The 25,355-nt window shown below is 53.3% G+C and overlaps 1 protein-coding gene across 3 annotated transcripts in view; it reads left to right on the top strand.

Annotated features, from left to right (window-relative positions):
- Nucleotides 1-22,533, top strand: part of RUVBL1 (RuvB like AAA ATPase 1) — a 34,498-nt gene extending 11,965 nt beyond the window's left edge. For all 3 annotated transcript variants that reach the window (XM_072941991.1, XM_072941992.1, XM_072941994.1), the window contains exons 4-11: nucleotides 4,006-4,157; nucleotides 6,945-7,034; nucleotides 7,806-7,955; nucleotides 9,535-9,598; nucleotides 10,791-10,989; nucleotides 17,271-17,373; nucleotides 21,187-21,278; nucleotides 22,093-22,533. In XM_072941991.1, the coding sequence (XP_072798092.1) occupies nucleotides 4,006-4,157; nucleotides 6,945-7,034; nucleotides 7,806-7,955; nucleotides 9,535-9,598; nucleotides 10,791-10,989; nucleotides 17,271-17,373; nucleotides 21,187-21,278; nucleotides 22,093-22,252 (1,010 nt within the window). In that variant the 3' untranslated portion in view covers nucleotides 22,253-22,533. The remainder of the gene's footprint in view (nucleotides 1-4,005; nucleotides 4,158-6,944; nucleotides 7,035-7,805; nucleotides 7,956-9,534; nucleotides 9,599-10,790; nucleotides 10,990-17,270; nucleotides 17,374-21,186; nucleotides 21,279-22,092) is intronic.
- Nucleotides 22,534-25,355: the final 2,822 nt, after the last annotated feature.

The following is a 25,355-nucleotide window of genomic DNA, read 5'->3' on the forward strand; positions in this document are numbered from 1 at the left end:
TCCTGGACTTAGGGACTTCGGTTCTAAACCAGAGACTCTGGGCTGTGTCTGGCTATGTGTTGGAGTTTTCTAACCTGCGAAATATTTCTTACTGGAAATATTTTTTTACTGTGCAACACTGGATTTTTTGGTGCCTATTTTAAACTGAACTATAACATACATGTAGAAAAGTATGTAAAAGTACCTACAGGTTAAATAATAATGAGGTGAACGCTCATGCAGTCACCTTTTAGCTCGGTGCAGAGCACAGCTGGTGCCACAGGCTTGGCTTGTGCCCTCCCCGGTCACCGCCCCTCGGCCCCTCGCATCCCAGAGTGTGAGCGGCGTGGCGGTCAGAACGCTGTCCACCCGCCTGCGTCCTAGGCGGTGTGGCTTAGTTTTGTCCTTTTTAAACTTTACCTAAATGGAACCTACTTTCGGTGCTGTGTCTCGTTTCTTTTCCAGTGTCTGTCTTTGTGAGGTTCAGCCTGTGTCATTACATGTAGTGTTGTCCTTGGACTTTCGTATTATAACTGGGATAATGGTGGAAATGCCTCACAGGACCCTCTTCATAGTTTAAAACCTTTCTGGGTACTTTTCAAAAGGAGAGTGTAGCTCAGTGGTAGAAGTGCAGTGGTCTTGGGTTCCATCCCCAGTACTTCCATTTAAAAAATAAATAAATAAATCTAATTACCTCCCCCTAGATTTAATGAACATGTGGCCGAGATTTTATCTCATCAATTAATGAGATAAAAAGTAAAATGTTACAATTGATTTAAATATCTGAATACTTTTCAAATGTATTTTCATTTATTTAAAAAATACTTTTCTGACATTGATAAAAGATGACAAAACTGAACTTTACATGAACTCACATGTTTGGGTTGGTTAAAGTTAATGCGAATGCTTTAAAGTGTGAAAAAGTAGAGATACATTTCCTGGGCATCTGTTTTGTGATTTGCCATTGGGGGGGCGATGCAGTTCCTTTGATGGTAGCAAGGTGAAGAGAAATTTCTTGATCCTGCCACAGAATAAAAAGGCAGGCCATTGACTGTCTTCAAAAAGGAACCGTTTCCATCTTCCTCTGCCTTTGATTTCCTGTGAAGTGGCAGAGGGGGTGGGGAGGAAGCAGTAAGCTGACCAGAAATAAAAAAGCAAGGAGTCTGTGCTGCTTCCTTGACGTGATGAAGGTCCCTGTCAGGGATTTGGAAACCTGAGCCAGCAGATGAAACCTGTGTCGTGCACGTAGTCCTGCCAGAGAGAGCGCCCGCCCGGTCCCTTTCCTGGCTGACAGGGGCTTCATTGTCTGTCTCCCTCATCCTCTGCCTGCTTGTCAGCACGAGCAACTTCTAAACAAATGCGGGGCCAGGGAGAGACCGGCATGCCTTCCTTCCCCCACTCAAGGAATGTCATGTCACAGTCATCTACCCGTAAATAAGCAGTGCATTCCATCTGAAGGAACTTATCTCTGCGGAATATTAAAGTTTTGATTTGGAAAGAAAATCAAAGTTCACTTCACAAGTACAGAATTTTCCAGGTTTGTCACAATCTTCTGGTACATTCGTGTTTGGAAAATTTTTGTCTTGATGTTCAGAAACTAAGAATTTGGTAAGGTAAAAATGAGATGCAGCCTCTCTCTTGGGGCTATTCCAAGACTTCCATTTGTGGACTATCGGACTGAATGAAAGTAGAGTAAAACTTTTCCTTAACTTTAATATCTGAGAGAGTCTTTGTCCCGATTGGGTTTCTGGGGAAAGCAGGCAGCCAACCGAGTGATAAGATAATGGCCGACTTTGAAAGTGGGAAGTAACTGAGTGTCTGACACCACGGGTTGTGTTTCTTTGTGTCACTGGGGTATCTCCCTATCAGGACAGAGGTGCCTTGAGGGTGTGGACACCCAAAGCACGTCAGGGCTCCCCGCCGTCAGAGTTGCTCACGTCTTCACGTCGTGAGTGGAACAAAGTTCGTCGTTCTTCGGATGAGTGGTTCTCAACTAGGACTGTTCATTGGGATCATCTGGGACCTTTACGCTTATGGTGACGGCAGGTCCCCGCCCCCCAACCCGAGACTGTGCGTGCAGCCAGGGCGGGAGGCGTTGTGGGTGCCCACCAGGCGAGTCTGCAGGGTGAGCGCCGCGGCTGGGTGCAGGAGAGGCGGCGCTCCCGCAGCTCGTGCCAGCCGTGTTCTTCCTCTGCCTGGGCTCACTGGTGCGATTTATCTAAGTGTATCTTCCTAAAGTGACTCGATAATGTTGGTGCATGCACACAGAGGAGTGCAAGAACAAAACGCAGATCTCAGCGGTTATCACACATTGAAAACCCATGAAACAGCACCCACTCAAGAGGGAGTATTGCCAGCACCGCAGAGTACCTGTGACCCAGTCGCCATCCTTCTTTCCTCCCGTTAACGACTGTCTTGTTTCTAACATCACAGTGTAGCTGGCCTGTTCCTGAACTTGAAGCAAATGCAGCCGTGCAGGATCTGTCCTCCCATTTGTGAGATTCATCTGTATGGTTGCATGTGGCGATAATTCTTTCTTGTTGCTCCGTGGTACTGCTGTATGAATGTACCGCAGTGCACATACGTCTTCTGCTGCTGATGGACGTTGGAGTCTCCCAGTGTCTGTCAGTTACTGACAGTGCTGCCGTGACCATCGCGTGCTGGGTCCCTCGGTGCCCAGGGGCACCCCTGCCTCGTGGGCGCGCTTCTCGGAGTTGGAGTGCGGGGATCACGGGTGTTCTTGTGTTCGGCTTTAGGAGATAATTCCATGTTGTTTCTAAACCAGTGTCCCACCAGCAGCGTAAACCTTCCTGTTATCCTGCAGCCTCATTAACTCTTGGTATGGTCGATCGGTCTTTTAAATTTTAGGTTGTAGAGTAATATTTCATTGTTTTTTCTTTTTTGTCTTATTTTGGAAAATTTCAAGTGTTCAAAAAGTAGTCCAGTGGTATGATGACCTCCCCCATGGCCCCACCACCAGCTTCAGCTCATAGTCGATCTGGATTGATTTATAGCCTCCATTATTCCTCTCCCAGATTATTTTGAAGTTAATTGCAGACCCGTTTTCTTACTTATAAATGTTTCAGTATGTATCTCTGAAAAATAAGGACTTAAAAAATGCCATTATCACACCTAGAAAAAATTAACAATAAATTCTTTAATATCATTGCATCTGCTTAGTGTTCAAATTTGCAGTTGTCTCAGAGTGTCGTGGTGTTTTTTCTTCTATGGAATTGTTTTAATCAGGTTACAAATAAAGGCCTACATGGTAGATTGATTGGTATCTGTCCTATTGCTTTTTAATCTGTGTATTCACTTTATGTTTCTGTTTCACCTTTGGGCAAACTATAGATGAGATAGAGACCGAGGTCACAGTCACCTGGCAGAGGGGTGATGAGGTCAGGGGGCTCGTGTCAACTGGAAGGGAGAGGGCAGGGCAAGTTTTTGGGAAGGGCTGGCAGCGAGCGGGGCCCAGCGGTGTGGTAGGACCACACAGGTTCCTGGAGCCCAGAGACTCAGACGCCAGTCCTCACTCTGCCTTGCAGAGGAAAGGACCCTTCGCCTCGCCGCTGGGGCTGATGCCTGTGTCTGTGCAGTGGACCCAGAGTCCTCCGCGGCTGCTTCGCGGGCTGGGTGAGGTGAGCCGAGCCGTGGCAGCCACACCTCCTGCAGGAGGGCCACTCCGACAGCTGCGCAACCGCTGCAGCCTTGGCTCCGGGCTTGTGTCTGCCAGCTTTCCCTTCCTGCACATCTTCACCCAGTCTGACCCTGGGATGTTTCCCTCCTCACTCTGAATTGGTGGCAGGCACAGTGACTTCGATGGCTTTCTTGTTGAAGTTTCTAGAATCCTCTGAAAATAGATTTAATAGCCATTAACGTCCCTGTGACGTGGCTGTACTTTCACAGTACGAGGGAGGCTGACTTGTCAGTTCTCGTGACGTGGAAGTTTTCTGGCCAAAAAGGCTATTGAAAGAACGAGAGGGAGGGGTGCTTTTCTCACCAGGACTCACCTGCCATCTCTTCCAGGGCTGCGGATAAAGGAAACCAAGGAGGTCTACGAGGGCGAGGTCACAGAGCTCACCCCGTGTGAGACGGAGAACCCCATGGGCGGCTACGGCAAGACCATCAGCCACGTGATCATAGGGCTCAAGACGGCCAAGGGGACCAAACAGCTGAAAGTGAGTGCGCTGCGGGCCGTCCTCTTCCGCAGGCTCTCCCCGCGCTGGACGGCCTCTGCCCAGCTTCCTCCTCTGTGCGCTGGGGACGGCGATTGGTCCCGGGCTGTTGGAGGATGTCAGGTGTGGGCCGGGCTGGCACACCGAGAGCTCAATAAGGATGGCTCTTCCTTTCCTGCTGACGCCGAGGGAGTTGTGTCTGTTAGGACGTGAGCTGTGTGGTGCCACCCTGTGTGCCACGCCGTGGCCGTGTGTCAGAGGCCTCCCTGACCCTAGGCTGATAGTTCAGTTCTAGTGCTCATGCTCCTGGGTAGAGGCAGCACTGAGTGATCCAGTGAGGTGGAGAGCGATGACGGTTGGACCTGGGGGCCCAATGCAGTCCTGGCGGCGGTCCCTGTTGTGTGCGGGGGCTTCAGTGGTGGGTTCTGCTCAGGCCGGGGCCCCGTGGACAGTCGTGGTGGTGGCAGTGGGGGAGGCCCTGGGTGACCCGCTCACTCCTGTCTTGAAAGCCTTGAGGGTGTGACCCACAGGGCCACCGGGGGAAGAGTCTCTGCTGCTCACAAGCGGTGTGGTCTTCAGCAGTGACTTTGTCTCTGAGCGCTGGTCTCTTTACATGGGAATGGTGATTGCGTGTCTCACAGTTATTGTAAGGGTAGACGTTGTAGCTTTGGGTGTGGCACCCGGTTACCCAAGAAGCAGTGGCTGTTGGTGGGGTGGGGTGGGGCGACCTGGATTGCAGCTTTGCCTTTTTACTGAGTGACTTTGTCTTCACAGCTCTCATTCACTGTATGTGTCAGGCCCTGGGCCAAGTGCTTCTGCAAATCTGTGTGCATTTGTGGGTGTGTGTGTGCGCGTGCGCATATGTGCGGGTGTGATTTCCCTCTTTGTACAGATAAAGGGACTGGGGCCCCTGAAGAGGTTAAGGGGTTACCAAGTACCATACAGCTGCTTTGGGGCAGAGTGGGCTCCGAGTCCCACTGTGCAGTCTGCCCTCCGACTTGCTGTGTGACCTTTAGAAGTCAGTTGAGCTCTCTGGGCCTCCATTTTCCCATCTGTAAATTGCGTTGGAGTGACCATATAACTTTTCCATCTTTGCTCTCCTCTGTAGTTTTATGGCTCTTTGATTCTGTAGGGTGGTTTCTTGGTTACTGCTTTATGGAGCTCATAAAAATGCTACTTTTTCAAAGGACCATTTTTCTTTCTCCTGACAGGGTTTCCATCTCAGGAGCTTGCTCTACAAATACCTCTCTTAAACCTCTTCCTTGTCTCTCCCATTCTGTATTAAGTAGAGTTCTTAGTAGGACCTGCCACCTTTCCAGTAGTTACATATTTAGTCAATTCATTTGGGAAATTAACCAATATAAAAATGCTTGAGGCAAAAAAAAGTGTACCCTCCAATGTAGGACAGATAAAATAAGGCATGCATACAGTTTAGATTTCAGCAATCGGTTAAACTGCTTTACACAGTTTCTTTGAGAAAACAAGAGGATGAATGTTTTTCTTCCCTAGTGGGTGCGCCATAGCTACTACTCCTAGCACGTGAACACAGGCAGAGGAGCTGGAATGCGGGGTGGGTGTGTAGGTGTGAAGGGCCTCCCTCCTCCCAGCCCCGGGTTAGGCCTGCCCCCTCACCAGGGAGGCAGAGCCCCATGCTCCTTCTATGGTTACTCTTTGTAACAACTTCACTGAGATCTCATTTTAAGTAAAATTCACCCATTTTAAGTGTGTAACTTAAGGAATTTTAGTCTGTTTACAGAGTTGCACAGCTGTCACCACAACCCAGTTTTAGAACATTTTCGTCACCCCAGCAGAAACCTCAGGTTCATCTACAATAGCTCCCCATTCCCGCCTCCAGTCCCTGGCGACCACTGATCTACTTCCTGTTTCTACGTGTTTGCCTTTTCTGAACATTTCGTGTAAATAGAATCATACAATATATGTTTTTTGTGTTGGCCTTTTTCACTGAGTTCTGGGTTCTTACTCTTTAATTTTGTTTGAAACAAAGCCGAGTTTTCTTCATGTATAAAATGTGGATTTTAACTGAGAGTAACAGCTCCCCTTGAAGTTTAACTGAGAGACACTTAGTTCTAAATACTGACTCCTTACAAAAGATGCTCTCCCAGAATATTGATCACCTCAGGGAGCGTGAAGCAGGGTGACCAGAGAAGGGTGACAGTTCCCACAGTGTGCTACTTCCCTTCCTGAGGGTGTAAGCAGGTGGCCCCAGGGATCCTGGCAAACACCAGGATCTGAATTGAGTGGCCTGGGGGAGTCCCGGTTTTGTGCTTCCTGTGAACGTACACGTCTGATCACGCCTGGGTGCTGTTACAGATGAGGAAACCCAGGCTCAGAGAGCCTTGTCCAAAACCCCAGGCCTGCAGGGTGCCAGGCACGGAGAGCATGCAGGTTCTGAGAGTGCTTCAGAAACATCCATCCCCGCTCGAAGTGGAGAGAGCAAAGGATTGAGGGGGGACAGCAGTCTCAAAACGGGGTGTTAAGGCCTGTGGTCTCATGGACAGTGTGGGCCCTACCCGGGAGCAGTCAGAGCCACATTTGCCAGTTTGCAACCTCAGGAGTAAAAAGAGGACGGGGCATAGGCCTCCCCTTGTGCCCCTCTCCTGCCCCAGAGCCAGTCTCACACATCCTAACACACACACGAACTCCTCCATCTGGTCATTAGCCACCTCCAGTCTCTTATAGGAAGCTGCCTCCCAGTAGTATGTCAGAAATCAGTACAGTATGTGTTGTAGTTCTCTGGTTTATTTTATTTTATTTTATTTTATTTTTTAGCTGGACCCCAGCATTTTTGAAAGTTTGCAGAAAGAACGAGTAGAGGCTGGAGATGTGATTTACATTGAAGCCAACAGTGGGGCCGTGAAGGTAATGCCACGAGGAGTCCCAGGTGGCTGGGAGGCGGCTTGCTTTTTTCCGGGGATCCTGGGTGTGCGGGGAGCAGCGCTGGTGTCAGCTGTGATGCCGAGAGGTCAGCAGTTGCCCCCTTATGTTTAGTCAAGTTTGCTTTCCCTTTGTCTGCATTCTTTAACCTTCTCATGATTAAAACAGACAGTCCTGTTAGAAAAATACTGAAACCTGCTTAGAGGGGAGAATGGTGAGAAAGTGAAACAAGTGTAGTCATTTTCAAATTGAAATGTGCAGGGTATTTAGTCTTCCTTTTATCTCTTTGGTATTTTCTTCCCAAGATACATGCATGCGGAAAGGAATGCTGCATTAGTTGGCGTCCCTTTTATATCTGATTTTCAGTGTCCTGTATAGAGTTCCTCACTGTTTAATGGATGAGCATAATACTTCATCTCATACGATAAGTCACCCACCTACAGAAGAGTCTGAACAGCCCCTCCGTCTCGGTTAATCTACTGGATTTGCCCTTTATCGGGAATTGCATGCAGTTAAAAGAAAAAGAGGGGGAAGGATTCTGGGAGAAAGTATCGGGTGTTTCTCAGCAGGTTTTGGAGCCCAGCGATGAGCAGATAGGTTCTTCTCTTGGCAGCAAGGGAGCAGGGAATGTTTGGAGTTTGTCAAGGCGGCTGTCAGGCCACAGTTGGGACCCGAGACTTTTATCTCACCTTGCGCTGTGCCACTTGGGGACTTGGCATTGGAACTTGCCAGACACTCCGGCTTCTCTTTCTGCAGAGGCAGGGCCGGTGTGATACCTACGCCACAGAATTCGACCTTGAAGCTGAAGAGTACGTGCCCTTGCCCAAGGGGGATGTGCACAAGAAGAAGGAGATCATCCAGGATGTGACCTTGCACGACTTGGACGTGGCCAACGCCCGGCCCCAGGTGCTGCCCAGCCCGTGCCCCGGGCCCCGCGCCCTGCCTGGTGCAGGAGCCTTCTGCGTGCTGGGGGCTCTGGAGTGAACTGTCAGTCTTGCTGCCGCTTCCGAGGGCAGACGGTCCTTTTCTGTCTGTAATGTTCAGCAATTAACATCGACATGAGCTACCAGGGACTCCTTTGTTCCAATTCAAAGGCTCTAGTCACAGATGGTTTCCTGTGCATTGTTCCCTCTCCCAGCCCAGCCTCTGGCCCGAGCTGGCCGGCTTCTCCTTGGCTCCTCTCCAGCACTGGGCTCGGGCCTGGGGTTCTCTGGGTGCTAATGCGGAGGGCAGGAGGGTGCTTTGAGCCCTTCGCAGGATTCCAGGAAGCCTGACAAAGCTGTGTCTGCTCGTCATGCTGAGTCGAAGGTGGACACTTGTGTCCAGACTAATGAAATGTGGGACCGTATAGCATGACTTTGTGCCTCCTCTGGGAAACGTGAGATTAAAAGAACCCGACTCTTCCCTGCTGGTAGAGAGTTACGGTTTGGCTTCCTCTTTGTCCTAAAAGAGGCTGCTCTTACCTAACAAGGAATAGGCTTTCTAGCCTGAAATTTGACCTGTGGGTGTTTTGTCCCTTGGAGCCTTGGCCAGGAGGTTGCTGAAGAAGCACCTTGGACCAGCAGGTCCCCTCAGTTGTAGAGTGGCTTCCGCAGACCAGCCTGCCAGGTGCCAGCCGCCAGATGACGCCAGCGGGCTCCGCTGATAGTCACTTTGGGTCTTTGGGTTTTCTGTGATTTAGGGCTCTCTGATTTTGAGTTTCCTCCTCTTTGAAAAGGACATGATGTTTCCCACCTGGCAGGGCTGTTTTGAGGATCAGATGTAAGTGCTCAGGAACCTTTGCTACCTTTCACTGTTGAACATTCAGTGAGCATCTGTGTCAGGCCTGGAAGCAGCAGGGGATCACACAGTGCTGGGCTCTTGCTGCCCCTGCAAGAGGGGCTGGCAGCAGGGCGCAGGCCGCTGGTGAGCCTGGTGAGGGTCAGCCGTGCTGCAGGGCCGGGCTCTGCGTGCTGAGGGGCCCCAGTCAGGGCTCGTCACTGCGACCATGACCGTGTCCCATGAGGAGCAGGAGGGGCGAGTAGGTGCATGGCAGTCTTTGACAACCGCCTGTCCCTGGGGCCTGGAGCAGCGGGAGGGGTTGGGGTCAGACGCCCCATAGAGGAGCCTCCCAGGAAAGAGAAGGTGGTTCCTGGCAGGGAGGCTCGAACTGAGTCCTGAAAGAGCTGGGTGCCCAGGGAAGGGTCACCAGTGCTGTGGAATGAAGTAATTTGGGACTGGAAAGAGACACAGCTGGCATGGGGGTTGGGGTGGGCCCCATGGAGCTGGTACTTCCCAGGAAGGCATTTTGTTTGATTCTGACAGGTTAGGGGAACCTCTCACAAACTTCGTGTTTAGAAGCTTCTCAGACTTTCCATGGAGGTGCCCAGGGTCCCTGCACCGCAGGCCCCAGGCGAGCTGACAACGGGCAGCAGTGGGCTGGGGGCGGCGATGAGGCGTGTGCCTGCCTTTGACAGCGGGGCTGACTCCTGTCTCCCTTGTGCAGGGCGGACAGGACATCCTGTCTATGATGGGCCAGCTCATGAAGCCAAAGAAGACAGAGATCACAGGTGAGGGAAGAGGCCGGGCCGGGCCTGGGGAGGTGCCTCCTGCCCTGCCAGACAGCGTGTGGCCATGCTCAGCGTCCTCGCGCTCGGCCCTGGGACGGGGGCGGCCCTCTGCAGCACGGCCCCGCTCCGGCGCGTCCTCAGGCTTGGCGGGGGTGTGGCGGCCCCTGCGAGCCTGCAGGTCTCTTGCCAGCCGGCGCACCCCTCTTTCCCCTAATCGCCTCACGCCTCTAGCTTTGTCACCTAAAACGGTAAACATGAAAGCCCTGTCTTCAGTCCCAGCCAGGGGTGTGGTCGCAGCCCTTCTGCTAGAGATGCCCAGGGCAACTCTGGTTTCCCTGCATTTTAGCACCGTGTGTCCGGCCCTGCCTACGGCTGCAGTGGAAGGCGCTGGGCTTGTGAGCAGCTGCCTCCTGCTGATCAGACAGGCGCTGGTTTGGAGAATGAGCGGTTATTCAGCTTTTGAGAGGTTGGCTCCTCTTAGAACTCTGAGATGGGGCCATTCCTCACAGGTTTCCTCCAGAGAGGATTCTGAAAGCACCCTGTTCCTTCCTCCAAGCATTTGATTGAAAGTTAATTAACTGAAGCTTTGTCATACAGGGCCAAGAGAAAGGGTCATTAACGAGTATAGAGCAGGGACATTTGCATATAAAAACTCACGTCTTCCAGAGCTCCCAGACTGGAACCAGGCAGCGAGCCGAGTTGGGTGGGTGTGAGTAATAAAGCAGGGTGGTGGGTGTGACAGCCTGGGGAGTGCACACCCTTGTGAGGACAGGCGGAACGCTGCAAAACCCATTTACAGACTTAACGAGACACATCTTTGGGGGCCCTGCTCATGTTGTGACTTTTAGGCAAGATCATCCCTACTCCAGGGGATGAAGCTGAAGCCTAGGGGGAGGGGGCCATAGACACCCAGGGCACACAGCCAGCAGTCAGGCCTGGCCCAGACTTGCTCTTAGACAGAAATCCGGGGTGCGGGGAGAAGAGAAGGGTGCCGGTCTCCCCGACCTGGTACTGACCCTGCCTGAAGCCTGGAGCGGGGCTGTAGATGCCTGGGGCCCACAGCCAGCAGTCAGGCCTGGCCCCAGACTTGCTCTTGGACTGAAATCCGGGGTAGGGGGAGAAGAGAAGGGTGCTGGTCTCCCCGACCTGGTACTGGTACTGACCCTGCCTGTCTGTGCTTGCTGACTCCTAGACAAACTCCGAGGGGAGATTAACAAGGTGGTGAACAAGTACATCGACCAGGGCGTGGCTGAGCTGGTCCCTGGAGTGCTCTTTGTTGACGAGGTCCACATGCTGGACATCGAGTGCTTCACGTACCTGCACCGGGCCCTGGAGTCCTCCATCGCTCCCATCGTCATCTTTGCGTCCAACCGAGGCAACTGTGTCATCAGGTACCATGGGGCCTTTCCGTCTTCCTTCTGGGCTCCTTGGTTCCCCCGGAATCACTTTGTCTAATGTCGTGAGTCGGGATGGGGGTGCAGGGCCGTCGTGTTCATTTCGAGGGAAAAACTCAGTGGCTTGACTTCATTCTACTGTGGTCACCAACGTGGCAGCCACCCTGTTCCTGCATGTGAGGGCCTCCCTGGGACGTCTGGGGTTCCGGTGGGGTGTGACTTGCTCACTTGGTTGGAGTGGCAGAGGTGATGTCTTTCTGGGGCACGACCTGCACTGAGGTGATCGCTCTCGCTCAGGACGAGGACTTGGGCATGTAATTCAGCTTTGTGTGGCAGCACCTCGTAGTCCCTCTTTGAATCCCTTCAGTGATGCTGTCTTGATAAGACCACCGCTTGTCATGGTCAAGATGTTTTCTGCAGTCTTCAAGGGAAGGCAGTTTGGACCAGGTCCTGGCCGGCCACCAGTGAGAGGAGCCCAGCTACCTGGGCAGCGTCTAGAGACCGGACACGTGCCTGCTGAGCCTGGCGCCCCTGCCGTACAGACCCTCCAGGCTTGCTGGACTTTGCTTTGGTCGGCCATCCTCAGCCTGGACAGATGGCGCCCCCTGCCGGGGAGCTCTGCCAGTAGACACCCCTTCCCCTTGGTGGGTAACCCAGCCCAGCAGAGTGAGGCCCACAGAGCCAGGCAGCTTGTGGCAGAACCAAGATCTCTTAGGATCAGAGTCCTTCTCTTAGCCTCATTCCATCTAGGGAAAAAGGGCATGGGAACGTGGCTTTGTCTCATAACCTGCTGCGTGGGACCTGGGAGGATTGGTCTCAGCCCGTCCAGATGGATGTGATGCAGGGCTGTTGGAGGTGGCAGTTTGTTGCTGCCAGACTGCAGCTGCCCACGGGCAGGGAAGATGCTCAGACTGTGGGTCTCTTTTCAGGGGCGTTGAGGTAACCCAGATGGGGACGGATGCTCTAGAGGAGGGCTTTGGTGCCAGGGCCTCGTGGGGAACTCATCATGGTGGTGAGGACACTGCTGTCACAGTAGCAGTGGTAACAGCGACACCAGCAGGTACTGAAGGCTTCTCCCCGCACACCAGGCATGCTGCCGCGCCCATCTCAGCTTAATGAGGAAGGGCCTCCTTCTCTTTGTTCGGACATGGAACTTGGCCAGGGCCCCATAGCTCAGAAGCAAGGCTGGGGTTTGAATCCTGAGCACTGAATCTGGTGTAGATGAGAATGATGGCATTTCTGGAATCCCTGCGCAGGTTTGGCAGTGTGCGGTCTGCTGCCCACCCCAGGAGGGAGTTGCTGAGCTTTAGTGCCGCTCAGACCCACGTCTGACCTCCAGCCCGAAAGGAAGCGGGGGTGGAAACTCGGTTACTGGAGGCTCTGTCTGCACCAGAAGCCGTGCAGAGCTCTCCGCGGGGGTCATCTTGTATTCCCAGGACCCTGACAACCCTGCCAATGGACGTTATCTCCAGACTCACCTGGGAGGGGAGGGGACCTGTGTGGGCCACATGCCTGGGGCCACCTGGCTGCTAGCCCTGCCGACTGGCTCTCCTGTGCTGCTTATGGGCTGTGACATGACAAGTGGCTGTGAAAGGGCAGGGGGTCCCCCTAGGGGCCCTGGAGGAGGTGGAGCTGCCCTGGCTTCTCCCTCTGCCACCTAGAGAAGTCTTTTCCTTTCGCCTGGGTCCTCAGCTACTAAAGCGGAGCTGGCCCTGACCCAGCTCCGAACACCAGGGAGGTGTCGTCTGTGGAGAGCAGGCCCTCGGGATTGAGGCGTCTTTCTTTGCAGGGGGTTTCTGTCCGCAAGTCGCTTTGTTGGGACCAGAGCGTCAGGACTTAAGGAGCAGTGTGGTCTCAGGTGCGACTCTGCGGGAGAAGACACCCTAAGTAGTGCTTTAAAAAAAACCCAGCTTTGTGGAGATAGAATTCACATAAAATACAGTTCATCACCTACAGCGTAAAATTCAGAGGTTTTTAGTATATTCACCAACTTGTGCAATCACACCTTAATCTGTTTCAGGAGATTTTTGTCGCCCCTTCAGAAGTCCTCTCCCCGTCACTAGTTACCCTGCCTCCCCCTCCCTGCCCCGCCCAGTCTCCCTAGCACCTCTCCACACAGCCCAGCAACAGGAGTCTTACTTTCGGTCCATGCACTTGTTTTTTCGGACGTTTCGCGTGAATGGGACCACACGATCTTTGGTCTTTAGTGCCTGGCTTCTTTCACCGAACACAGTGTTTCCAGGGTTGTCCACGTCGTGGCACGCGTCAGTGCTTGTGTGCTTTCTGAGGCTGAGTGGCATTCCAGAGCGCGGACTGTCGCACAGCACTCGGAACTGCCCATCAGGTGCTGGGCAGTGGGTCGGGCTGCTACTTCCTGGCTGTCGTGAGTAATGATGCTGTGAACACTTGTGTGTGAGGTTTTCTGGAGACGTGAGTTTTCTCTAAGAATGGAGTTGCATCTGACTTTTGCAGGAACTGTCGGGCTGTCTTGCACGGCAGCCGCACGTGCTCCCTGGCAGTGCGTGAGGGTTCCAGTTTCTCCCCTCCTCGACGTTGCTTGTTGCTGTCTTTTTTACTGTAAGCATCCGGTGGGTGTGACGTGGTGTTCGTTGTAGTTTTGATTCGCATCTCCCCGTTGGGTAATGATGCTGGGCTTTTTATTTCACGTGCTCTTTGGCCACTTGTGTATCTTCTTGGGAGAATCGTGTTACGATCTTGGTCTGTTTTTCACTCAGGTTGTCTGTCTTTTTACTGAGTTGTAAGAGCTCCTTACGTGCTTTGGATATGAGACCATTACCAGATAATGTGACTTGCAAATATTTTCTCCCATTCTATAGATTGTCTTTTCAGTTTCTTGACAGTGTCTTTTGACACACAAGCTTTAACTTTTGAAATAGTCCAAACTTTGTTTTTTTTCTCGTTACTTGTGTTTTTGGCCTCATATCTAAGAAACCATTACCTCATCTAAGGTCACAAAGATTCACATATGTGATTGCTTCTAAGAGTTTTATGGTTTCAGCACTTAATTAAGTGCATGATCATTTGGAGTTGATTTTTGTGTGTGGTGTAAGGAAGAGGTCTGTCCTGCTTCATTCTTTTGCATGTCCCTGGCCCATTTGTTGAAAATACTGTTCTTTCTTCACTGAATTGTCTTGGCACCTTCATCCGAAAATCAAATGGCTTTCTTCTTAGCGCTCTTCTGTGTCCACCAAGCCAGGGTTCCCTGGACTTACGGGAGCTACCCTTTCCCTCACCCAGAGGGAAGGTCTTTACTGACTTCCTGTCAGTGGAAGAACTTTGTATCATCTGTCCCTGCAGTGAAAGGGTTACGTAAAGAATCGGTCAGACACTGATTCTCAGCCGGGACGTTTTACTTGTCACATGTGTGGGGCGCTGCTGGCGTCTAGTGTGTAGAGGCCAGGGATGCTGCAGAGCATCCTGTGACACACAGGACAGGACAGTCCGCTACAAAAAACAGCTTGCTCCAAAACATCAGCATGTCACACTGGAGGAACTCTGAGTCACAGTACGAGGAAAGTATTCACAGGAGAGCCAACCACGTTGCACGTGTGTAGATACGTCTACAGGATAAATTTCTGGAAGCACAGCTACGGTGCCTGCAGATACCCCGTATTGGAGTCCAAGGAGAATTGGGCTTGTGGCCTCACAACCCAGAACTACCTCTGGAAGAGGCACACCGATGACAGTTCTAGTAATTGTCAGATGGCATAGTGGTGCAGTCAATACAAGGCTGAGGCCAAAGGCAGAAATGGACTTCCAGGTACAAGAGTTAATCGCACTGTTAGCCAACGTGTAATTACTACTAGCAGTTTTAAGTTTAATGTGGCTGTTATGGCCACCTTGTCAAAAACAGTGACTGCTCTGGGCTGAGGACGCCCCCTGGTGTCACTGCCCCTCACAGGAACACGAGTGAACGGCAGCGCCTGTCCCCTGGCCCACTTAGCAATGTCACCGGTCCTTTTGTGCCTAACAGAATGGAGTTCCGGAAGCCATTTTTCACTAATATGTCGTCTGAAAGAAAACTTTGTACCTGACAAATTTCTAGTATGTCTTCAATTCCTGAAAAAAGCTTAGCAGTCTTTAGGCAGACTTTTTTCATCTTAATTTCTAGTTTTATGGACTGAAAACTGTAAGAACATTTTTAATTCATTCTTATATATTCTGTTCTTTTGAAGTTTTTTCTCTAATCTTTTTTCTTTAGACTTTTAATATTTGTTATTATGTCTGAATTGAAGGTGATTTATCATGAGTGATACAAAACTTGGGTTATTTTAAGATACAAACTGAGATCTTTCAAAGATTTCCCAAGAATTCCTGAGAGAATTCCCAAATAGGACTTAAAAAAAAAAAAAAGAAGGAAATCCATAGCCTAACCAGGAATTAAGTAACTAAAAAGTGAATGTGGTCTTTAAAGATTGCATTTGTGATGTGAAGGTTGCAGGTGTACCAGGGCTGAGACTGAATCACGACAGAATCCCACCTTTATAATTCTTCCTTTTTATTATTTTTAGAAATATTTGTTGGTGGAAAAGATTTTTTTCTAAAGCTATCTTAATATTTGTATTTATCTATGTCACTGTTTATTTGGAAAGGTCTTAATTATTTTTTAATATTAGTTAATAATGTAGCATTTTATTCTTTTTTTTTAACTCTAGTTTTATTTTTTGGGGGGGGATTGGTTTATTGTTGTTTGTGGGGGGAGGTAATTAGGTTTATTTACTTATTTTTCTTTTTGTTTTTTTAATGGAGATACTGGAGATTGAACCCAGGACCTCATGCATGCTAAGCAGGCACTCTATAAATTGAGCTGTACCCTTCCCCCATTTTCTTCTTTTTAGAATTGTGTTTAAGTATACAATTCAGGGGCATTAATTTGTTATATTCACAGTCTTGTGCAGTCATCAGCACCACCCATCTCCAGAACTTTTCCATCCCCCAAACAAAACCTCTGCTCCCATTTTCCCTTCCCCCAGCTCTGGTAACCTCTGATCTCTTCTGCCTTTGTGAATCTGCCTTTTCTGCATGTTTCCTATGCGTGGAATCATACAGTGACTGGCTTCTTTCACTTAGCGTGTTTTCAAGGTGCATCCTATTACAGCATGTGTCAGGACATTTTATTCCTGCAGTAATAAATACACATTTATATTTCAACTGACTGGATAGAATTTCGACAGTTTTTTTTTAACTGAAGTTATGTTTCTGGAATGTTTGCTTATATTTAAAACCAAGTATTCTGATATTAATGGTTAAATCCAAATGACCTGCCCTTGTTCTTTGCTGACCACAGAGTGCAGTCTGGTCAGCTTGGGGAGGCCAGAATTGGTGCTGCCAGGGGTCTGCTGCTGTGGCTCCCAAAGGCAGAGCAAGAGTCCCCGGGCCCGCCCCCTGGGCTTCAGGACACGGCTGAAGCCCCGTCCGGGTGCCACCGGTCTGCCCGGCACATGCCCTATCAGGCGGCTGGCGCTGCACAGCCTGGCAGGTTGGCAGGGCTCTGCTCCCAGGCTGCTCTTCCTCTGACTTGGCTGAGGATTCAGGAGAAAAACAGGCAAAGGACATGAGGGGACAGTTCCCAAAAAGAAAAAATAACTAATGAATATAAGGGAAAACATTCAAATGGTTCATTAGTAATCAAGGAAATGCAAGATCAGAGAATGTGTTACCTTCTTTTTCTAAACCATTAACGCAGCACACTCTAAGAATTAGAATACCCCGTGCCGGCTGCAGCGCGGTGGGGGCCGACCCCTGGTGTAGCCGCGTGAAGTAGGACATCGATCTGAGGAGATACTCAAGGCTGTGTCAAGCCCTGCAGGCGTTGCTGAGAAAACGTTCATGGCTTGTGCATAAAACTGTTCATCAAAGCATCGTTAGCAGCAATTGGAAACGACCTAAATGCCTAACAGCTTGCGTTAAGTAAAGGACTTGATGGGTTTTTAAGACTGAAGCAATATGGACAAAGGCAAAAAACACCTACGTGCTTAGTGTAATTTATGTAAATTTGGCAAACACCATTATTAATATTTTAATATGATTTTAGGTGGCTTTTCTTTCCCTCCTCCCCAAATCTCCTGTGGTGTTGATACTTGCCAAAATACTGAAGTTGTTTTCGATGCCATCTGAGTTAGTCTGCCCTGTGGTGCTGCTTCTGACTCTCACGACGAGAACTGGCTGGCTTGTCACTTTGAGTGCCTCGGCCGCGTTTCCGGTGTCCGGTTTCCCGTCTCAGGGGCCTGAGTGACGCGGTCCTTCCGGCCTTGCAGGGGCACGGAGGACATCACGTCTCCCCACGGCATCCCCCTCGACCTTCTGGACAGAGTGATGATCATCCGGACCATGCTGTACACTCCGCAGGAGATGAAGCAGGTGAGTGCCCCCGCTGCTTGCTCCCCACGCCCCCAGTGCTGCACAACGAGGCATCTGCAGGCTGGCCTGGGCTCCTGCACCACCCCAGCACCCAGATGCTGCCATGGCAGGTCTCAGCGCTCCGGAGCCTCGGCCCCCACCTGAACGATGCCTTAGTGTCACAAAACCTCAACTGCCTGTGGTCCTGTTTCTCTTTTACTCTGTCCCTTTTGATAAACTTAAGAAAGGGACAGTGAGAGAATCGACTTGATGACAGCCATTAGGGAGGCCACCAGCTCTAGGAAGTAGGCAGTAATATATCACCTAGTGACAGCCTCCAGCCCAGGCCCCAGCCGCGGCCTTTCTGCCTAGTGGGTGAAGCCAGGCGCTCAGGACCCATGGCAGGTCGGCTCGGGCAGGTTCAGAACCTGGAGTCTCAGCTGAGCCCATCCACTGTAGCAGCACTGCCAGCCGCAGGTCTTCCCGGGGCTTTGGGGGCTCCGCCTGGGGCTGCTGCCGAGGCCATAGAGGTGGTAGTGGGGCAGGGCCGCAAGCTTCGGGGCAATGGAACGGAGGCCATAAAACTAACCTGACAGTCAGAGGCATGAAGGAGGCACACGCAGAAGCATCTAGCTCAGGCCTGACACCGCGTGTGCTCGTCCACATGAGCTTGGGAGCGGGAGATGACGGGTGTGTGAGACTGGCCTTGTCCCAAGGGGCACAGCCCCAGCTCCCCTGCGGAATTGCCTCTTGCTTGACCTGGCGCTGGAACACTGCCCTGCTAGCAACGCCTCAGCACCGTAGCATCCCCAGCCCTTTCTGGTGCTTCCGGGCAGTCGTTTTCCTCTTTGATGGCTGAGTCCCTGAGTGGCAGCAAGTCCAGGACAAAAAGCCAGGCTGTGCCCTGCAGAGCCCAGCCATCTGCTCTGCCCACCCCCGCCCCAGACGGTGTACATCTCTCACTGTGTGGTCAGCGTGTGGCCAAGGCAGCGGACGTGGAGTGGACGTGCACTGACGTGTTGGCGGGCTCTGCCAGACCCTCTCCTTGCCAGAGCACAGGCACTCTTTGTGGGACCTCATCCACAGCTGTTTGATCCCCAGCCACCGTGGGGTGGGGACAACTGTCGTCACTGTTGCTCTTAAAGAGGACACTGAGACTTAGGCTGATTGATTTGCCCACGTTCTTAAAGCTTGCCAGTGGCAGGAATGATGACTGGAATCCAGGTGTCTGATTCTGGAGCCTGTGTTCTTAGTCGCTTTGCCACCAGCCTCCTACCTGCCAGAAATACCTCAGCTAGGGGCGGATCCCCAGTGGCAGTGGGTCGGTGAGCCTCTCCTTTTAGAGCTCTCGTGGGTACTCCCCAGCAGCCCCGTTGCTTGCCCGTGGCCCGTCTGGCTGGCGCTGCTGGCATTTCTCATTGACCAGCACCCAGGAACAATGTGGTAACTCATGGAGCCAGAGGTTCCTGTCCATAACCAGTGTGGAGCCCCGAAGCACTGACGGTGCACGGCGGCAGCTGGTGCCTTACTTAGGGGACGGGGCAGTGGCTGGGCCTTGTCTCCAGATAGTGGGTCCTGGCTGGTGGATGAGTGCTCGGCTGGAGTCAGGGCATTCATCGACTTGGGGCAGGAGCAAGAGCAGAGGAGAACTGGTCCTTTCCGCACCCCAAGCCCCGCCGAGCTTCCTTGCTGAGTGAGCGGGGCAGGTGGGCGCCCTCTGGGCGCCTCAGCCCTTGTTCACTGGAAGGTGTGCTCCCTCCTCTGCCGTGAGGACTGATAAGAGGTGTGGCGAGGACTCGGGGAGGGATGGGGCTGCCATCCCTCCCCCGGCGGCTGCTGCTCCTGCTGTTCAGACAGCTCGGGGGTCCTTGCAGCAGCTCTCAGTAAGCCGCAGAGCTGGGGCCCCGCGCGGAGCCAGTGCCCCTCTGCTGCCTCTGTCCGACCAGAGTGCGCGGGCAGCCCCCTGATGTGGCTGTGCCCCCGGGCCTGGAGGCTCGGCCAGGAGGGCGTCTTCTCAGGCCTTCTCTCGGGTTAGCAGAGGGCAGACCAAGTGCCAGGACGCATATGGCTTTGTTCGTGCAGTGCAGGGGACGACCTCGGCATTTCTCCTGGAGCCCGGGCTAGGTTTTTGAAAAACAAGGCAAATGTAACTTGTGTGCTGTGCCATCAGCACAGGCATACTCGTAAACTATCCCAGCAGGTTATTAAATGATTAAAGATCTAATTTATGAGACTGTCCGTGTCCGAGCAGTCTGAAACAGGAGCTCTTGGGATTGCTCTGGCCTGCTGTGGGGAGAGCGAGAGCAGCGTGCCCCACGCCTGAGGCCGAGCCTCCCGCTCCCCACGGCTCCCTGAGGGAGGCCCGGGGTGAAGGTCTCCCCTGAGCCAGGCTCCAGCGCCGTGTGTTTGCGTCCCCCAGGGGGCGTTTCTCTTGGCTGTCAGCAAGAAGCCCTTTGTATCAGGGACACAGAACTGCTAGCTCCGGCTGTCGTGGCTGGAGCCTCGGCCCCACTGCTCTCCTCACCGTCTATGCAGAAACTTCTCTGCTGGGCTCCACTTCTCTGTGGACCCCAGACGGTGGGCCCCTCACACACCAGCTGAGGTTCTTTGGACAGAGATCACACCTGGCATCCCCTGGCTGACCAGATAAGTGTGATGTGGCCAGTGTGCCGTTTGTGAAATATTTAAACAAGTTGAAACATTTTGCAATCGGGACATTTCATTAAAAACCAGAGTTCTGAGTCTCTCCTGACAAAATGAAAGACCTCCCTGCCAGCACCTGGCCCTCGGCCCTGGCGGCGCTGGCTGCCTGCAGCGGAGGGCCACCTCCCCTGGCGCACGCTGGCCCTGCACCTTGGCCCTGGCCTGCTCGCATCTGCAGGACTTGGTTCCTGTGGGCGGGCCCTTCTCGTTCACAGCAGCCGCCACGCTGAGCCCTTTAACCACGGTCCCCAGACGCCAGCCTCCCTGCCTCTGCGGCTCCTGCCCTCGGGGTCTCCACCTGAGAGCTGGACGCCCGCTGGAAGTGTCCATCTCCTAACCCCCGGTCCCTCTTCCCTGGTGAGGCTGTGGCGAGGGGCTCAGTCTTTCCCACTCCGGTGTCTCTATCCTGGGTGTGTTTTTATAGCTTTAATTTAAACAAGGCTTCTTGATATCTTGTTTACGAAGCTGCCAAAGTGAAAAATTCCTGTATTATGTGCGGCTTGAAGTCCTCGAGTTATCTCAGCTCCACAACACACAGCATCACTGTCCCGCGGCCCCTTATCACTCAGCGCCGCTGCGCCTGCAGGGTCCCGGTGCCACTCGTGTCGGTGTCCCCGCGCCAGCCTGCTTCCCTCCAGCTTCACGAAGGTCTTCAAGCCGCAGCAAGCATCGGCCTCTTCCTGGCAGATTAGATACCTCCAGTGATGCTATGAGGGCTGATAAATCTTTGAAAGTAACTTTTTTGATTTATTTAACCATCGTATTTATCAAGCAAATAAAAAATGTCTTATTGCCTGAGTGCTTATAGGTGGTGGTGCCCACACTGGAGAGGAAGGTTAGCACCCCCGAGGGAGCCCAGACAGGTTTTGGGGGGAATTGCACAGGCAGGGCTGGGGGGCAGGAGCTGTGCCACCCTGGAAGCATGCCTCAGGGGGGACCAGCTGCCTTCTAAAGCTGCACGAAGCCATTCCTGTCGAAGGCGAGTGACACCACCCTGGAGGTGTGCGAGGCTGGCAGTTCCCGTCAGGGTCGGCTCTGCCCCGCCAGCCCAGGTTTGGGCCTCTGTGCTTTTAGGAGGCAGGACAGGGACACTTGAGGTCAGTCGCTTGATCATTTTTTCTCCTTCAAAAGATCATTAAAATCCGAGCCCAGACAGAGGGGATCAACATCAGCGAGGAGGCGTTGAGCCACCTGGGGGAGATCGGGACCAAGACGACTCTGAGGTGAGCTGGCTATGCGCGGACTCGCGTCTGGCACCGTCCCGGGGCACCGGGCCTTGTCCGCTCATACTGGGTGCTGGGTCTTTTCTCGGGGCAAATGCAGAATGTCTGCAGGTGGTGTCGAGAAAGCTGAGCAACAGGCTGCGTCCCCTTGTCCGGTAGCAGATGCCCCCTCTGGTGGATAGAACCAGAGGCCGGGTGCAGGGCAGGCCGCCCACGCCCAGGCCAGGGTCAGAGAGGAGCAGGGATAGAGACGGCACTTCCCTGACTGCTCACCAGCGGCCCTTCTTGGCGTCCTGACTCCGCAGGACATGACGACTTCACAGAGCTCAGCCCGTCCCTGTTTTCCTGCGAGGCAGCTCCTCAGTGCTGAGATCTAAAGCAGAATTGGTGGCTGTTTGGTTGGCGGAAGGTGCCTTCAGAAACTCCTGGGCTTCCGTGCCTTTGGATGGGGCGTGTGCTTTCCAGGGGGCTGTGTGTTCATTTCTCTGCCAGGTCCTGTGTCCTGATCTGGACCCTGGCGTCACTGTCCGCCACTGTAGACATCCAGGTTTGCGCTCCCTTTCCAGTAGTAGTGGAGTGCCTCCTGCCAGAGGACTTCCAGAGGGTGACAGATTGGGGGTGGCGCTCACACCATGTTGGTGACTTCTGGCCCCTCTCTGATGGGGTCACGACTGCCAATCTCTGAGCAGTGACAACTCTGTCCTTGCCTGCTGTGTCTGCAGCGGGGGACACACAGCCCCACTGTCAGTGCTCCTGCTGGTTTGGGGAGGGCACTCATCTGCGGCCCCGCCTCATGCCTGCCCGTCCGCTCCAGGTATTCAGTGCAGCTGCTGACCCCGGCCAACCTGCTGGCCAGGATCAGTGGGAAGGACGGCATCGAGAAGGAGCACGTGGAGGAGATCAGCGAGCTCTTCTACGATGCCAAGTCCTCAGCCAAAGTCCTGGCCGACCAGCAGGATAAGTACATGAAGTGACGACGAGGCCCTCCTCGAGGAGACTCTGGGGGCCCAGCCCCCGTCCGGCCTGCGGCAGCAGTCTCGCCCCCGGGCTGGGCTCTGGCCCTACTCAGACGGGTGGCAGTGTTGTCAGGTCAGCGTGGAAAGGCTTCTGTTTAAATTATTACCATTCTTCTCGTGGCTGCTTTGAAGGAACGCTGTCTCACCTGGTGTGTTTCTAATAAATCTGTTAGGTTATTTTGATGACACCTGTCTCTTTTAATTAAAAAATAAATAAATAAACTTTGTGTTTCAGAACAGCCGGAGTTGTACAGAATTGTGGGGAAGATGGTACAGGGGTCCCTCGCTGTTCACCTCTCACAGCCGTGGCGCGTCTCCCGTGTGACGCCCCCACCCGCGTCCTTGTGCTTTGTGCACACTTCCTCAGTGTCCTTCGTGACTCGCTCTCCTCTCTCTGTCCCCGGATCCATTTGGGGCCCACTTCTCACATTCAGTCGTCACTTCTGTGGTTTCCTTGCTGTGACAGCTGCTCAGACGTTCCTTGTCTTTGACAATCCTGACGGTTTTGAGGGGTGCTGGCCAGGTGCTCCGTCGAATGTGTCTCAGTGGGGCTTGTTTGATCTTTTCTTGTCATTAAACTGGGGCCGGGGTCACTGGGGGAAAGAGCACAGAGGTGAAGGGCCGTTTCTGTCATGTCCTGTCCCGGGGGGACTCCGCCACCGGACTCGTTGCTGTGCTGTTGACCTTGGTCCCCCGGCTGAGGTCATGCTGTCGGGTTCTCTGTCCCCTTTTCCTCACTGTCCTCTTTGGGCGGTGTCAGCACAGCCCTCACTGGGGTATGGGGCATCTGCCCCACCTCCTTGAGGGCTGACTGCCTGCATAGACTGGGATTCTGGCCCGGAGAGTGTTCTTTGGTGCTGACTGTATTCATTCAGTCGTTTACATCAGGGTGGACTCATGGGTTATAACCCAACACGACATTATTTTGTTGCTCAGGTTGTGCCAGCTTTGACCATGGGGAGCCCTTTCCGTTGTCTCCGTCCCCCTGCCGTGCCCCCAGAGCACTGGGACGGCCCCTCTCCATCCGTCCCCGGGGAGTGGGAAGTGGAGCACCCGGCGGACACCGCACTGCACATTCTCACCCGGGAGGATGAGCGCAGCACTCTGCAGCCCTGTGCCGCTGGTGGCAGGGCCCAGGTGCGGAAGCAGTGCGTCTTGGGCAGGGCTCCCTGCTGTTACGTGCGGGGTGGGGGGCAGCCGGGTGGGCAGCTCGATCTGGCTGCTGCCTTCATCCCAGTCGGCCGTGAGGTCCTTTGGGGCAAGCACAGCTCTTTTCCCGTTAGTGACCGTCATCTGAGCATGTGCAGGAGACCAGGCAGGAGGGCTGAGAGTGGGGGTCCATCTGCCCCTGTGGAGGCCCCAGCAAGTCCCTGCTGCCAGAATGGGTCTTTTTCTGTGGTCCTGGCCCCTGAGGGAGAGCCCAGCAGGGTCTTGGGGGTGTGTGTGAGGGAACCAGGCACAGGGAGGGATAAGGGACACTTCCCGAGGCTAGGCTGAGTGCGGTGGCCTGCCCTGGCCACCCATCTCCTCTGAGGCTGAGGCTGTGCCTGTGTGTCTGGCCTTCCGACTTAAGCCACATTGGAACAAAAGGAGAGTGATGCAGCGAGCACTCGTGTGCTTGGGCCTGTGTGATGCTGCACGTTTCCATCCACATTCTCCCAGTAGCCCGATGGGATCGGTGCCGGTCGAGTCACTTCCCAGCTAGTAAGGATGAATCGGGTGGTTGGAGTCTGTGCTCCTAACCCTGTGGCTGGCCCACCTTCCGCAAGGTGCTGGGTTTTTGGAGGGGCCTTCAAGACCTGACCTCTGTGCCGGGCAGGTGAGGCCAGCAGGGTTGGTGTGAGGAGAGTCATACCTTCTCCTCCAGCGCAGGTTGGGCAGGGTTCTTCCCAGCAGCGCAGGGCCCTGACGTGCAGAGCAGTCCTGGTGAGGATGGGCATGTGGTCACGGCCCCCGTTCCTGCTCCTCAGGTGTTCTGGCCTGGGTGGTACCCAGAGAGACGGCCCTCCGTGCTCGTCTGCGCTCTGAGGTGGGGGAGATGGTTCTGGACAGGTAGGAAGGGTGGGTTATTTTAATTTCCCTCCTGTTTTTTTCCAGCAAAGCCTGTGATTATTACATTAATCTTTCAGGAGAAGTTTTTACGACCGATCCCTCGCCGACTATGAGAAGTTTCTCCATCCATTACCAAGAGGGAAACAGACCCTGGTGGGGAGGAAAATATTTGTTACATCTTATCAGGCTGACACACAATCTAACAACAATTACAGCAGCCCCATTTTTCGCACTATTTCAGCTGCGGTGTGAAGAATTGTTGTAATATTAACGTGAGGCAGGGTGGGGGTGGCTGTAGGAATGGCTGATACTCCAAGCTCTGGCCCGGGTTTCTAGGGTGCCTCCCAGCAGGCCATTTGGGTGGAGGAGTGTGTGAATCCCGGCTCCCTGTTCTGCACTACCGGCCGGAATGCATGTGAGGGCTGGGAGGCCTTTTAGAAGATGGGTCCCTCCCCCTCGCTGGGAAGCCACCTTGTCCCCCTCCTCCACTTCTCAGCCCAGATGCCCTCTCACCTCCACACCTCTTAGATGACACCCCCTGGATTAGGTCTTAGGATATTTTGTTTTTTAGGACTAAACAGGTGGTGGTGACTGCTTGGTTAGTGAAACTTTCTCAGCCATTTTTCTAATAAAATGGAACTCCCAGAGGTGGGGGTTGTCGTTCATGTTGGCCTCTTCTCAGACCCCAGGGCCAGCAGGCTTCTGCCAGGAAAGCCACAGACGCTGGTCACCCAGTACTCTTTGGGCCCCACAAGGGCCTGTCCTGGGCCGGCCTCTGGACCAGCATCTGAACCAGCCTGAGCAGCCCTTGGTCTGGAGGGGTCCCGGTCAGAGGCGGCAGGTAGGAGAGAGGGGGCATGAAGGTCCTGGGGGCGTGGCGGGCAGGGGCGTGGTTTAGATTGGGTTTGGCCCTGGATCCTCCGGTCCTTGAGCTTTGGTTTCCTCCTCTAAGATGGGGGCAGTCACACCCCATAGATCCGTGTGGGGACTTGGGGTGACATGTGGCTGC

The sequence above is a fragment of the Vicugna pacos genome, chromosome 17, assembly GCF_048564905.1.
Source record: "Vicugna pacos chromosome 17, VicPac4, whole genome shotgun sequence".
Lineage (NCBI taxonomy): Eukaryota > Metazoa > Chordata > Mammalia > Artiodactyla > Camelidae > Vicugna > Vicugna pacos.